Source organism: Lactuca serriola, chromosome 4 (assembly GCF_051521515.1).
Source record: "Lactuca serriola cultivar US96UC23 chromosome 4, Lser_US96UC23_V15, whole genome shotgun sequence".
NCBI lineage: Eukaryota > Viridiplantae > Streptophyta > Magnoliopsida > Asterales > Asteraceae > Lactuca > Lactuca serriola.
In genome coordinates, this window is record NC_136411.1 from 311,624,345 (window position 1) to 311,640,909 (window position 16,565).

Sequence of the window (16,565 nt, forward strand, 5' to 3'; positions counted from 1 at the left end):
AATATAGATTAGGAAGATTTAGACGTGAAATCCTACTTCTTACTCCGAAAAGTTATGTGTCAGTTCTAATACCATAACTAAACGTTTAGAAATCTGAACACATAAAATTTTCTAATACTAGATCGGCAACCGATCTTAAATCTAATAATAGCAACCTAGAAGGCAATCTAAGGCATGCTATACTACAATTCATTTGGCACATAAAAGTGAATTAGGCATCTTATCCTAAATTAATCTAGTGCGTGTTATAGCAAATAAGGTATTTAACCTACGTTATGATATATATATATATATATATATATATATATATATATATATATATATATATATATATACACACAGGGACTAGGATATTTTAGGGTATAGGCATTAAATAATATATATATATATATATATATATATATATATATATATATTATTTAATGCCTATACCCTAAAATATCCTAGTCCCTGTGTCTATTCTAAAATATCCTAGACACACACCTCACCATCATTGCTTAATCTCTAATTGTAAATCTAGAAATCCTACTAATTCCTAATTCGCTTAAACTAATACTTTGGTACCAACTGTGACATCCTCTAATTTCCGGAACCAATTAAAACTTTTCTTTATGCCTTAAAAATCATTCATTTATATTTGCGGAAAATTTCAGTACAAAATATCATTTTGATTACAAATGTTTGTCTCCAAAATGTTAAACCCTAAGGATGTCATAATCAATACAAATACATAAGTTACAGCGTAAAGACCTGGTCATCCTGAATACTATTACAGGTTGTCTCTTAATCACTCAACATCCTAATCAAGTTCCAATAGCTTAAGTCTTGATACATCTGATGCATATGAATTGAGTGTGTCAGGTTGGGGAAACCTGGTGAGATACATTAGGATTTCAATCCTACGATATTGATATGATAGTATTCCATAATTATCAGACCTGCAAACCAACCGTTACCATACAATACCTATTCCTACATATCCATTCCTACTAATCCTCATAGATCCTATACTAACCATTTCTATCGATTCTCACAGATCCTAGACCATGATTATAAGGGAAAATAATTTCGTCGGATGAATCTTTAAGATTGACTACACAGCTAGGGGCTTCCTTTGCATGTGTAAGTCATGAAGGCTTATGGGCCGTCAGAGTATTTGATGAATATGGTTTTGCAATTCATCTATGGTTGTGAGTAATGAGCTCATACTAGCAACATAATTCACAAGGCCGTCTAGATTGATCAAGAATTGTCACCTACTCGGTGGGGTGACCATACATACCACTAACAGTTTCCTGATCGGGACCCACCATTTCAGGTCATCCTGTACAGAGTTACCGTACATCGACACCTGATAATATCATGGAACGGAACTTTACTCTCTGTTCCTAGGTTACGTACATTCTCCTAATGAGACTACCTAACATCAAACTTAATTGAGCTAGGTATCTTCCATGAGTCTAAGTTTATCCCTAGACTAGATTATAGTGTATGTAACCAACCTTGATACCAACTCTATTCTTGGGTGACACTAACCTAATTCTAGTGTATTTATAATCCCTACAAAGCATTATATATTATTATTCTTGTATCTTCTTAGCAATGCTACTCATAATATTATATGATGTTATCTATTTAATCCTAACATAAAATAGAACCATATTTGGTTCGCACATAGCACAGAAAATATCCTAACATATAATCCAAGAAATAAGTACATAATTCACATACGACCTCCATAAGATATTTAATATATTAATTAATACTCATATTAAATCATGTTCATAAAAGGAACTATGCACTTACTTGACGAAGTGTCTGGCGATTGGTGAATTTGGTAGAGCTTTGCCTTACACATTTTTCCAACAGACTTAGATGTATATAGCTCTAAGTCTTAGTCTAATTTCATACTTCATGGAACTATTATCCTAAGGGTTTGGATTTCTCAACAATCCTAAAGTCTACTTCAAGATCAAAATAAGGAATAACCTGGTAGGATCATATCAGAGGTAGGGTCCATTTGGTATATAAAGTATATTGTTTGGAAAATCCACTTTAAATACCTCACTCAATCCAGCCTAGACATCAGTCTCGTAAGCAGATCAATCAGTATAACGACATGGAATTACTGATAAATCTTATTTATAGGTTCATAATAACGACCTATGACCATAAATATAAGTTACACTGAAAACGATAGAGTGTAGCTTAACTTACAGATAATTTAGTGAAAAGTTGGGAATTATGCGAGCAAAATTCTAATCCGGGAGCTTCTATTTACCGGCTGTCTGACACCACATGGCTTCTACTTGATAGCTACTACTACTTCAAAGATCGCAAGGCTTCACCAAAGCCTATAGCTAAAAGAAAATAGGGCTAAAATCGAAGGAAATCGAGAACGAAAATGTGGGTGGTGTGAAAGAGAATGAGGCTAAGCACATCTATATACAGCCCATATGCACGTCGTTCATGAGGTGCGCGCCGTGCACTCCAGGCACGTCGGTCCTCTCGTTTTGCTACACATGTCAGGTCTAGATTTGTCTACGTCCCTATGTTGGCAGCCTATTGCGTGTCGTGCCCCTCGCACGCACACATGTGAATTTCTGATTTTTCAAAAAATCACATCTTCTTCATATGAGCTCCGTTTTCGATGTTCTTTATATTCATGTGTAGCTAACGACAAGATCTATAACTTTCATTTAGAATCTATCGACTAATTTTGACTTTATTTTTAAAGTTATATTTTTAACAAGCTTAGACTGTTAAAAGTCCGTTAAAAATTTATAACTTTCTTATATGATATCCGTTCTCGGTTGTCTATATATCAACGGAACCATATGGACGTGATCTTCAACTGTCATTTAGATTGTTTTTCCTAACAGTCAACCGATCGCTACTTTGGTTTCTGAGTCGTATACTACTACGTTGAAACTTAGAAAAATTATAACTTCCTCTTACGAAGTTACATTTGGGCGTTCTTTACATGCTCGCTCTCGGTTTAATGATTACTAAGACTTTTGTTTAGACCTCTTAGGCTAAAAAAACAATTTATCAAAAATTCATTTTCTATGATACGTAGAGTCGTGCTGGTTTAATCGCAAAACTTCAAAGAAGCATAACTTCTTCATACGAAGTCGGATTTCAGCGTCCTTTATATGTATGGAACCCTTGTCACATACATTATAACTTTGGTTAAGGTTATTTATCCAAAAATAACCTTCTATCAAAATTCATTTTTACGCTTATTATTTGTAAATTGACTAGCCCAAATTTGTGGACGTTATAGTTGGGTTAAGTCGGCAAGCCAACAAACCCAGGGTAATCCAATATGGTGATTGATTGGACCCGTTGCATGGTGGCATTCCAGTACGGTGACTGATTAGGCCAGGGTAATCCAATTTGATGATTATGGACCCAATACGCATGCTAGTATGTTTGTTGTATGGGGTATTTTGGAGAAAACTCACTAAGTTTTGTGTTTATCCAGTTGTTTATGTTTCAGGTTTTATTGGTGATCGTGAAAAAGGCGAAAGTGGGACTGTACACATTCATCAGCAACATTAAGGATTTCACATTTATTATAATACTCTGATTTTCAATAAATATAATAGGGATAAAAGGTTTTCTTAGAATGGATTTATAATTGTGAATTTTACCTTAATAAGAATGAAAAATTTTGGTTGTGAAAATTGGACGTTACAAGTTGGTATCAGAGTCCTGGTTTGAGCGAATTGAAGGAACACTTGTGTGAATCTAGACTCAAATTAGGATCCGAGAATTTTCACAAAAACATTTTTGAAAAAGAATTTATAATAAAAGTGTTGGGTTAAGGACATGGGCTCGGTTTCTTTTCATGATCTTCTTTGATTGTTGGCTTGGGATCGGGTAAGTGAACCCTTACTTAACCTTGGTTTTACAGGAAGATGCGGTGTGTACAGTCAACCAGAGATCGAGCAGGAGAGTGATTTCCAAAATACTCATACTTATTAATTGTGTTAAATTTAAACATGTTGATATATGAATTGTTAAAAAAAAACATGCTAATGGATAATCTATGGTCCTTATAGGACCGTTGGAAGTGTCTGATTTCGATTGGATAGAAGTGTCTGATTTCGGTTGGTTAGAAGTGTCTGATTTCGGTGATGCCTTATAATTTCCCTAATTCATTCATATGTTGATTTTGACTATTTTTCAACAAATGAGCTTTTTGTTCTTTTCAAATTGATTTTCTTTCTTGTCTGCTTAAAAAAAATTGTAAATGTTGACACTAATAAATTAACAAAATTGGATCCACAATAAACTCTCATGTCAACAAATTGCTTAAATATGGCATTAGAAATGTAGAGTGACAAATCCTAAAAATTAATTTAATTTTACGATAATAATCGAAACCAATCTAGAGAAGACCGGTTTTAAAAATAAAAAAAAAAAATAAAATAAAAAAAAAACATGTATATGTGCACCTTTAGCTAGGGATGGCAAAAAAAACCTCATACCCAACGGGGAACCCGAAACCCGCACCCGTTTTGACTGGGGAATCCCCAAGTTGACCGGGGATGGGGAATCCCCGAATAAAAAAAGTGGGGATGGGGATGGGAATGGGGATACCCTTAATCCCCGACCCTGGATCCGCCCCCGACATGTATTCATATATAAAAATAATACAGAACTTACATTTATAGTACAATTTATAATACATAAAATTTGATCTAAGTAACCTAACTCATTAGTAATTACTTGGTTGAAATTATATTTTTACTTTTTCTTTTATCTAATTTAAACTCGTGTATATTTCTTTTTCCTCTTTGGTTGATCTATTTTACCTAAAATATCAATTTGATAATTTTTTTTCTACTTGATTTTTTATGTATGTATTTAAATTTGGTAGAAAATTTATTTATATTTTTTCTGCAATTTATAAGTACTTATATATTTTATAAAATCTTTAAACTTATGATGGTAAAATTGAAATTTAGAGTTTTTTCTTACGTAAAAATTTGCATGTTAAAAGAGAAATATAAATCATCGTTTCCCCGTTGGGGGTGGGGATGGGGGTTTATTCATATTCCCCGATGGGGATGGGGATGGGGATTGGATTGAGGATTTGGGGATGGGGATTGAGGTCCCCTGTGTTCCCCACCCCCGTTGCCATCTCTACCTTTAGCCCTAAATACCGACATTTCCACCCGTTTCAATTTTTAGGATTTTTCTCCCTCTACATTTCCTAATGCCATCAAAACCTTATTTTGTTTAAAGAGAAATATAACCAAAAGTTGCTAATATGCACCTACTAATGCTACAACCATTTCTTTGACATACAAACACACAACACACCAAAAAAACAGCATTAAACACTAAAATATCAATTATTTTATGATACAAAATTCTGCCTTCTTAAAAGCTCAAGTCGCAAAGAAAGCTCAGCACATTTCCTTTTGGTTTCCGCAACCTTTTTCTCCAAATCATTAACCTAATTCCCCATTCAAACATCAAAATATATAAACCACATCAACTTATAAAACTACAGAACAAAACAGAACAGAACAGGACAGGACAGTACAGTCTTTTTTGGTCAAAGTCAAACACAACACAGTACAACTTGTTCTTACCGTAGTTGTTAACTCATTCTTCCTTTGTGTGTGCTCCTCACATCTATAAAGCATATTCATTAGTGTTAAAATGCAATAATATTGGATCAAAAATACAAACTTTTACTACCTCATGAAAAGTTGGATGTTTTCATCACAAATTTGATCAATATCCACTGAACCATCTCCACGTGTCACTTCTTGATCAAAACCCTGGAATCCATGACATAATAACAATATCAATCTTAATTACAAATATTTTTAAAAAAAAAAGAAAAAAAAAAGAAAAAAGGAAAAAAACCCTTTTGACAAAAAAATAAACTGTAATTTTTGTCACATTGACATTAGTACTTGTCCATGTCCCACCTTTTTTGGGTGGGACAAAACACTGTAATTTTTGTCTTATTGACATCAGTCTCATCTTTCAGATAAAATAAGGAAGGCAAGACTCACGGTGTCAAATCCAGGAGGAGCCCGAGCGACAGGTACGCCATTGTTGTAGACGGTTCGAGCATGGTTAGCCATCAAATCGGGCCTTGGGTTGACCGCAAGACCAGGCATGGTTTGACTTTGACTTTGACTTTGACTATGGTCAACCCTTTGACCTTGGGTTTGAAGTGGCAGAGTGGACGATGTCTTTTCCAGTTTTCGAAGGAAACTTGGATCGGGCAGATGCCCGATTAAGTGGCAGTGAGTCCTCCTGTTTGTTAGAAATATACATAAGTAAAATTTTAAATAAAAATATATATAAAAATGAAAAAGAACAAACCAATAATCCATTTGCATCTGTTTAAGCTTCGATTCCAGCCTTGAGAATAAAGATGATCTTTCAAAATCCTGTTTGTCGTGTGCTGGTTCTATGAAATTTGCTTCAAGAACTCCTGTAGAAATTAAGGAAGTCTTTATGGAATCTGGGAAGGAATGGAATGGTTGATTCCGTTGGAATGGAATCCATTTTCATTCCTTAGGCAGGGGTGTCTTTCTTTTATATTCCATAAAGGAGTGGAATGATGAATTGTGCACAAGAATTTCATGATTTTAATTGAATTATAAATTTATAACTACAAAATATATTCTTTAGATTACATTTCATTTTTGGTCCCTATGATTAGTTACTTTTTTTGAATCAGATCAAAAAGATAATACTTTTGCAAATTTGGTCCTTACTCATGGATTTTGTAGAGTTTTTTAGTCTTCTCTTTAGGTTAAATGACAACTAGGCCCCTAGTATTTTTTATCATTAAGGGGCAAAAATGTGATTTTATATGTGAGAATCTTCAGTAAGGACTATATGTGCAAAAAAGATTCTTTTTTTGGACTTGATCGAGAAAAAACACCTGAACACAGGGACTAAAAATGTAATTTGTGTTTTATTAAACTTTTATTATATTCATTTTTTTCAAACTTGCAACTAATAAATTCTATAATTATGATTAACTAATATTAACAAACCGTGTTAAAACTTAAAACTTAAAACTATAACTCGGATTTATATTGATTCAGATTCTACATGCCAATGGAATGGAATTACTCATTCCATTCCATCCAACCAAACAAACAATTAAAGAAGAGAGCATGCTTACCCACAATTCCATTTCCTTTAGAATTCCCATCACCAGTTACTTTCCAAAAGGGCTGAAACAGAAAGAAATGAAAATAAGATGTTATAAATAAACTTATAATAAGCAAATCAATGAAAGTACATATCTATCTTTTTCATTTAAGTAAAAAAAAAAAAGATTATAATTTATAAAAACACATACTCGAATAAGACGATTTTTATGATATATGTTAAATCCAGTAATTGGAAGAGCAGGTGCTTCTTTAATAAATCCAAGGGTTGTCTCCATAATCGCCTACATCAAGAACAATTAGAGGTTTAACTAATAAAAACATATAATTAATAAATAAAAAAATTACAGGGTTATTTTTGTAAATGCTGATTTAAAGTCATTGTAAAATAGAGAAAATATCACCTCTTTCATTGAAGAAACATGTGGTCTGTAAATAACAACTTCCTTGCATTTCAATTCATCTGCTATATTAAATTGCTCTACAGGTTCTCCCCTTAAGAAAATTTTAAAGTTTTTAAACTTTTTGAGATACAACATAGAAACATATGCCTATAAAAAATTAAAAAATAAAAAAACATTATATATCGTTATGATGCAAATTAAAAAAAATAAAGATGCAAAAGAAAAGTTATAAATTTTAAATAATCACCCTTAAGGAATGTAGAAGGCGTTTAGAAATATGTGTTTCTATTTCAGCTGCTTTCTTGCTTAATTTAGACAAACGAGAAACTTCATCTCTCAATTTTATATCCTATATCAGAAAAACAATTAATCATATTATTAATTTTAAAATAAAAAAAAAATCATAGTATCTCATAATAATATTAATACCTCATCATCCTCATCAAAGTTTAATTCATAAATGCCTTCATCATTCAGCCATAAGTTGTATATTAACACCTTTGTCCCATGTGGCCCAATATCTTCAAACTGAGAAAGTTTATACAAATTTTAAAAACATAAATAAATAAATAAAGTTGTTAAATATAAATGATTAAATAAACCTGTTGCATTAAATCGTCTTTTGAAGAAAATGGAGACCATTCAAGAATTGTGTTCAAGTTAGTAGACCAATCATCCTGAGAGCCATATATTAAAGGCTCTGCCCAATGCTTTGATATATCAAAATCAATCTGCAAAAAAAAATTATAAAGATTAATAAAGAAATAAAATAGATTTATAAAAAAACATAAAGAATTTTCATTTTCATATATCTACCATGGGAACAATAACATCATCTTGTCCAGTTTTGCGTAAAAATGTATAGGATAAAAGACCAACACTTTGAGTTGCTTTGCTACAAGATAAAGTTCATAAAATAACATTAATAACTATTTAATTAAAAGAATAAAAATAATATTAAAGAAATTAAAAAAGTTTAAAACATACCCTTTTCGAAATGCACGACTGAAAACTATCACATCAGCTCCTAATCTCATAGTGCTTGTCTTGAATCCATTTCCATCTGAAAATATAAAGTTTTTAATATCATTAAGTATTCAAGATTTCAAAATCTGAAATAGTTTTTAAATACTTTCATTGTCCAATTGTGTCATTTGTCTTCTTTGTTGAGTATCCTAAGCTCATGCACTTTCGAATGCCTTCAGGATCCATTCCACCTCCATCATCTGTAACAACATTTCAGTTTGACTAGTCAACATTGATATTGATATATATAGAAACATTATAACAATCAATATGAAGGTAAAAATACATGAAGAATGTTACCAAGGAAAAGCAAAGCAGGAGAATTGTCCCTTTTGTTGTAGATTCTGTCAACTTTCACAAAAGTTGCTCCATTGTTGATCTGTAACATCATATAGGGTTATAGACAGAATATTTCAAATAGTAATGTGATATTTCACCCTGACAATTCTGCATAACAACTTGCAATATGTCTGTTTGATCAAAAGAAATTATGATGTGTAGTAAAGGTTGAATGGTTTTAATTTTATTACATAAAATGATGCAACTAAATTGTGAAATTCATGTGATGTCTAAAACTAAGGGTTTACCTCATCAACAGCATTATCCAACAGCTCGGCAATTGCTGCAATAGATGCAACTAAATTGTGAGTATTAAGTCTTGAAAATACCATCAATAACATTAAACTTCTGTAGAATACTTGAGGTTTGGATGATTAGAAGAATCAAAAAATCTGAAGACTGCGTTTCATGATAAGAGAAAAATTCAAAAAGTTGAAGGCAATACCTCCAAAAGCCCATTTGTGTGAAGTTGCATTGGAATGAAGAAACTTTGGGTGCACACGAGCATGCTCCAATTCATCTGAAATAAATCAGGTGAATTTTCAAGTCAAGTGTGAATGTCTGTTCCAATCACATATATAGTGCGTTATTATAATTTTCTCCTATGAATATGTCGATTCCGATTACAAAATGCCCAAAATCTAGGGCAAGAAGCAAAGAGGGAGGTGAGATACGCTCAATATCATGAAAAATTGCAACAATTTCCTTTGTGACAGAGTTCCAAGCTACATTTATACAGTTATCCATTGTAATCATTAGGAATAAGTAACGCTATTTAGTTCACGAGATTTCCTATTTCGTACGTAGAAACTTATCTAACAGTAGGTCAAAAGTTTTTAGCGAAGAAGGGTAGCAACAATACAAATGCGGAATTTAAAAGATGAATCAGTTAAACCTTGAGAAGGATTCCAGTTTGTTGGGCCAATATCGAATGCTCCTGCTTTCCAAAAACTTCGGTTCTCCAGTGTCCGATTAACCGACTCCATTGTTGTGTTATTCTGAACTTCTGCTCAAACTTCAATTATATGATGCAACTGCGTAAGTACACCAGTGTAGAAGTGAATATGATCGAGAACTTCTGCTCAAACTTCTGTTCTACTTCGATTAGCAGTTCACTAAATATCAAATGTGGAATTTGATCGAGTGTTCAAGTCAGCTGACTGCTGTACTGTGTGTTCACTGTTCAGTGTAGAACCACACCAACTCAAAACGACCTAGTTTTAGTGGCGGGTCGCTAGGCAAAAATCGACCCAACCCACTAATATAACCTGAATCCAACCCAAAATTAGTTTTAAACACATTTAATTTAAATGGGTCAACCCGTCTAACCCATTTAATTAAATAGGTTGGGTTGGGTAAAAATTATCAACCCGTTTTCAATCCGTCAACCCATTTAACTTTAATATATATATATATATATATATATATATATATATATATATATATATATGGGTAAAGTGAATATACCTAACAACCTTATATAAGCTTAGGTACCTAACTCCATAATACTACATCGATTTGTATCATATTTACATTGTAATTGCCTAAAGTTCTTAAACTTCAACCCCATAACTTGATTACTTCCAAAATCTTTGGACTTTCACCAATATTTGTCTTTTACATCACGTATTTCTATCGAATACCACCTGATGGGCTTGATATCCTACCGCTACATATGAAAGGATGTAGGAGAAATATAATGATGAATTTCCAAAAAAAATTTGAAGTAAATCAAGTTTAGGGATGAAGTTTAAGAACCTTGGATGATTGTAATGAAAATTTAATGCAAAATGACGTAGTTTGATGAGGTTAGGTACCTAAGCTTATATAAGGTTGTTAGGTATATTCACTTTACCCTATATATATATATATATATATATATATATATATATATATATATATATATATATAATTTAATATTATTTGTATATTATCATGTATTAATCAAAATATTAATTTGTAAATTATAATGTTGCATTATTATTATAATATTCAATCTAAATTTTCATCCTTTTTTCATCTTTTTTTTTTAGCACCGATAATACTGGTCACTCTCCAAATTCACATTGAAACTAAACATTTTTAATGTTATTTGAACAATTTATTTGTATTTATGAATTCCGATTGTGCTTTTGTTATAATTATGAAGTTTTATTTACGTTTTATAATTTAAATGGTAGAATATTTAATTACATAATTTATTTAATTGATTTTAAATGGGTTAACCCAAGTTTAACCCACTTATTTAATAGGTTGGGTCGGGAACTACATAAACAGGTCAACCCAATGACAACTCATTTATCTAAAAGGTTGGGTTGGGTTGGAAATATCAAACCCATTTAAATAAACAGGTTGTGTTGGGTTGACATTTTCAACCCAAATAATAAATGGGTTGAACCCGAACCCAACCCAGATCGACCCATTGCCACCTCTAGGTGGCTCTACTCTAATTACAAAACCAAGTAATTTTTAAGTAAAGAAAATTAATAGACGAATTTTTGTTATTAAAACCTAAGACAAATTATATAAAAATCAAGGGATACCTACAAAAATAACCATTAGAAATGGTCGAATATCTTCATTTGATCATTTTATCAGTATTTACAATGTGTTATCCAATGGATTTTGACAAGTATTTTGGATTTCAGACTAATCACCATTTTAGATTATTGTAATTTTATTTTGTTCGGTTTTAAATGTTTAAGAGTATTATTTTAATGGTAATATACAAATCTAATCTTAATCTTCTATGTTGTTGGAGCTAAAATAGTTGAAATGATGACATTGACATCTAAAATTCTTAGGATAATGATTTATAGGGTAATATATTTTTGTTTTTTTATATATTTAGTCATTTATGTTTTTTATATACATATGATGTTAAACTTATTTAAACTATTTACAAAAAACCTAAAAATCGAAATTTGGCATAAATGAAGGTTGTGTAGGTATGTAAGGAGATGAAAATTTGAACTTTGAACTTAATTTCTAATTTTGGAAAGTTCATGTTTGGCTAGAGAAGATGATAGAAGACTCATCAGAGATGTCATAATCGTCGAAAAACCGGCAAAACCTACGATTACATGTCATAATGTCATAATCGTCGGAAAACCGGCAAAACCTACGATTACATGTCATAATGATATTTTTTGTGTAAAGTAAATAGTAAAGAAAAAGTGATTAAATGTTTACTAACACAAAAACATGTTACCCTTACAAGTTATTATCCTAAAATTATTTCACCCTCATTAGCGGGTGCTATCACACTTCACAAATCGATGGTTTAGGAAAAAAAATCATTTTCATTAATATGCAGCATAGATAGAAATTAGAAAATATGGTGTTGAAATGAGTAATAACGTTATTTTCTCTTTGCTCTTGTTGAAAAATAAAAAAAATAAAAAAATAAAGAAAACCTAATTAAAATATTACCTAATAGACAACTTGGACACTCCTAATCGGTGACTTCTCGTTCTTGATCGACAGTGCTTTCTTTGACCTTTACGTTTTGTTCCTGGTTTTTTTTTGTAAATTAATTAAAGGAAAGGGGAACGAAAATTTTGACAGAAAAAAAGGGAGGTGAAGGAAAATATTCATTATTCCGTGTTCCCGAGTTTGAATGAAATGAAAGGAAATGAAAAGAAAGGTTTAAGTTTTTGTGTTCTCGAGTTAGGAGGAAAAAAAATAAAACTTAAAATTTTATTTCCCCTCACTTTTTCTCAAATACGCCCAATTGTGTTGGAAAATTTGGAACGAAAATATGGCTACAAAATCATTTTTCTTCCCTCACTTTCCTTCCATTAATGAAACTCGAAAACACGATTTTCCTTCAACAACTCTCACTTTCCCTCCGCATTCTCTCATTTCTCTCCTTAAGTAGAACTCGGGATCAAGACATTAATGATCTTTATTTATTTGCATATTTTTATTCTTTTTTTAATAGTTGTCTAAGTCGGCTATTTTGTATCTTGATTGCTATAATTATAATATTTATTATTGTAATGTTAGGTGATGTTTGTTTTTCGTGTTGTATATCTTGTTTGACCATTTTTGTCTAAATGATACATACATTAGTGCTTGCAACTATTTGTTTTTAGAAAACTGTAAGCCTAAAAAGATTTGTATGTCTTTTTATTGGAGCAAACATACATTAAAGTCTTCTCACATCTTCTACCTTAGAAAGAACGTGAGTCAATTTTTTTTCATACATGGTTTCAATTTTGTTGACCATTGTATTTAAAAATAAAATAAAATAAATGCGTGAAATTTTTTTCATTATCGTAAAAGGAAAACACACAATTAAAGAAGTTTGTTTCTAATTTTGACCATTATGGGGGTGTTTGGCTTGGTTTTTTAGGGGGTAAAAGTCATTTTTGGAAAAGTCACAAAAAGTCAGGTTTTTCTAACTTTTCCAAAAAGTTCATTTTTACTTGTATCCAAATCCAAAAGTAGCTTCTAAAATGCATTTGCTAAACATCTTTTGCTTTCTATCGTTTCCTAAAAGGACTTTTGGCTTCTAAAAAGCTAAGCCAAACACCCTCTATATTTAAAAAGGATTTCCAATTCTAAAAAAATATAACTACTAACACCATTAAAATAACTATTTTCATATTAATTTTTTGTTTTTTAACTATAATTAAAGTAAAATAAAGACTAAACTTATTAAAAGTAAGTTATTATTTAGCTTATAATAAATAAAGCATATATATCTAAGAAAAATCAATTTATTTAAATTTTAGTATTGAGAAAGTTTAGTAAATTAAAAAAACAAAAAAAAAACAGTTTAAAAAACAAATATTCTTCTTCTTGAAGAATACGGATGTTTAGTCTACCGCTTCTTCTATAGAGATCGGTAGATATGGTTGGAAACTATAAAAATTTTATCTTCTAAAAAACAAACAACACATTAGTTTAAGGGCTACCACTATGATTTTAATTTGCCTAAAACTTAAATTATATAATTATATAATGTTTTGGTAGTAATTTAATTTGTTGTATTTAAGAAATATAGTTTTAATTTGCTCAGCGGATCATATTTTTAAATATTAAAGTATTACAATTTAGATCATGTGTTTGCGAAGTGAGGTATATTTTTAATTTGTAGAACATAAAACCAAAAACTTGAAGTAGTAAACACTTGTCTTTTATGATTTTTAAAGTTTGGTATGTAATGAATTAAGTGTTTTCGATATCAATTTGATTCTAAATGTCATTTTACTTTTTGACGTTTACCTATTTCTAGATTATAATGACTTAGAGCATACGTCGTGGCCACGTGGGTACAAGATTTGCTTGTATTGGCTGAGATGGACGCCCACAACGGCGTTGCATCTTGTTGTACATCACCCCGGCATCTAGTTGCTTCTTGTCATGAGGCTTCTTGTTGCCATTACAACCTACAGCAACGAGTAAAAATGCGAACATTGCCGTTGTCAAGAGTCAAAACAAAAAATAAATAAAACATATTTATTCTCAAAAAGTTGGTGTTACATCTTGTTGTCAATTTTTCCATTTGGTGTTATAACACCATTTGCTTATGTGGCATGTGAAATGACACAACTTGATGTTGCATCTTGTTGCTCACACCTAATGGTCTTAAACTTACCTATTTCTAAATTATAATGACTTAAGCTTACTTATTATAGATTATAATAACTATAGTTTTTTTTATTTTTAGATTGTAATTGATAAAATAGTTAAGGTAACTTTATATTTGATTTTCTATCAACTTGTTGCTAAACGGAAAATAGCAAACGCTATTCTATCGATGTCTCTATATAGTATATAGGTAGCTCGTCGTTATTGTCCCTTATTCGCTATAGATAACTATGTTCTCATCTAACATTATAATTTATGAATACATTAACATCCACCTAATATTTATATTAAAGGATTAACCTAACTCTCACTAACCATTTCATCCCCATCTATCACCATCACCTTGTGAATACACCAACACCATCAATTCATGAGTGGTGCTAAAAAAACCTCAAGGGGGGTTTTTGATTGCCAAATTTTCTCTAAAAAGTTGAATCAATCAAATCAATTAGGGTTTACACAAATAAAATCGTGTAATTGAGCTTTGGGAACAACAAAGTCCTCATCCCATCGTCACTCTCAATAAAGAATTTCAATTTTGTTTATGTTTTTTTATTTTACTCCCTTCAATTTAGATGTAAGTTTTAAAAGATACGTTTTTTTCTAAGTTTTATATTACACTCTAAGGCTTAATTATTGATTTGAAATATGTATATAAAAATATATATTTATGTTCTTAATAGTTAACTCCTCATTAAGATCTCGTTAAAATTCCAAATACAAAGTGTCATTTTTTCTAATAAATTTGAGTTTTTAATAATTAGCAAAACACTTAATTTGTCGTTAAAACACAACCACAAATCTTGTTTTATCTGTTAGGCTTGGTTAAAATTAATGAAAAAAAATTCATTCATGTTCATTAATATGGAGTTTGTATCATCCAAAGACAATTTTTAGTAACGTGTCAATTATTTTTACGCCTACAACTTATAACAATAAAACACCACAACTTATAACAATTATTTTTAGTAACCCGCCGAGTACGAACTGATTTATGAACTATTATTATCGTCAAATGTTAATAAGGGTTCTATTATAATGTATTAGTAACTTGTCAATTATTTTTACGCCCTACAACTATTACACCTCTGGCCGAGGCGGCGGAATATAAGGTTTGATTTGAAAATCAAATATAAATGTAAGAATATTTAATGAATATAATATATTTTATTATTTTCAAAATTCATATTATTAACAATCGACTAATTTATAACTTTATTAAAATGCCCCATCTTCGTGACATATACCCCCAGTTTATGAATTGCAACTGACATATCATTTCAATTATTATATTAATATGCGTGTCAATCATTCTATCGATAAAATGTAATATTATAATTTTATATCATCAGTTTACGTTGTAGTTTTAGAAAAGACCTTAGATTTTATCAATTTAAATCTTAAACCCTTAAAACTTTATTGATTTTGAAAACTAACAAATAGAAACATATTATTTATTCATAAAAGTTGTATAATTAAAATGATCTCATGAATACATTTACAAGAAGAGTAGTAATGAATATTATTAAATATTAATAGAAAAAAATAATTTGTTAAATAAGAAATATAAACTATGAAACATTAACAAAAATAGAAGGGATAAAAATGAAAATTTGGTTACAATTTCTTTCTATATGGATGATTGGTATTTCTTACATGTTAAACTGAAAGCGACTTGCAATGTCATTTTGAAAGTAACTTTCCTTAAAAGAAAACATACGATACTTGTTATAAATATAGATTTTATTAAATGACAAGTTGGGAAGAATGGATGAGTGACACATATTATAAGATATTTGTACTTAACCTTTCTTCTTCTTATTATTATTATTATTATTATTATTATTATTATTATTATTAAATGTATGTTTTTCTATTTGTTATGTTTAGAGAGATGATATTCATCCAATGGAGACAAATGAAGTAGATGAAAATAATAGCTTCAATGAATGAAAGTAACTATTTTTTTAACGACACATCGTCATTCGAAATGGATATTCATCAAATGGACACAAATGAAGCAGATGAAAATGAAAGT

At 30.5% G+C, this 16,565-nt stretch overlaps 1 protein-coding gene across 1 annotated transcript; it reads right to left on the reverse strand.

The window, feature by feature from the left end:
• Window positions 1-5,263: 5,263 nt before the first annotated feature.
• Window positions 5,264-10,124, reverse strand: LOC145097286 (protein MICRORCHIDIA 2-like). Its single transcript, XM_079034824.1, has 18 exons — window positions 9,825-10,124; window positions 9,375-9,449; window positions 9,178-9,212; window positions 8,891-8,969; window positions 8,701-8,790; window positions 8,552-8,627; window positions 8,381-8,459; window positions 8,167-8,295; window positions 7,994-8,092; window positions 7,812-7,913; window positions 7,565-7,711; window positions 7,352-7,444; window positions 7,172-7,223; window positions 6,358-6,469; window positions 6,042-6,288; window positions 5,719-5,801; window positions 5,610-5,652; window positions 5,264-5,470 (listed from the first exon to the last, which is right to left on the reverse strand). The coding sequence occupies exons 1-18, from the start codon at window positions 9,913-9,915 to the stop codon at window positions 5,372-5,374; spliced, it is 1,731 nt and encodes a 576-aa protein (XP_078890950.1). The 5' UTR covers window positions 9,916-10,124; the 3' UTR covers window positions 5,264-5,371.
• Between the last annotated feature and the right edge of the window lie 6,441 nt (window positions 10,125-16,565).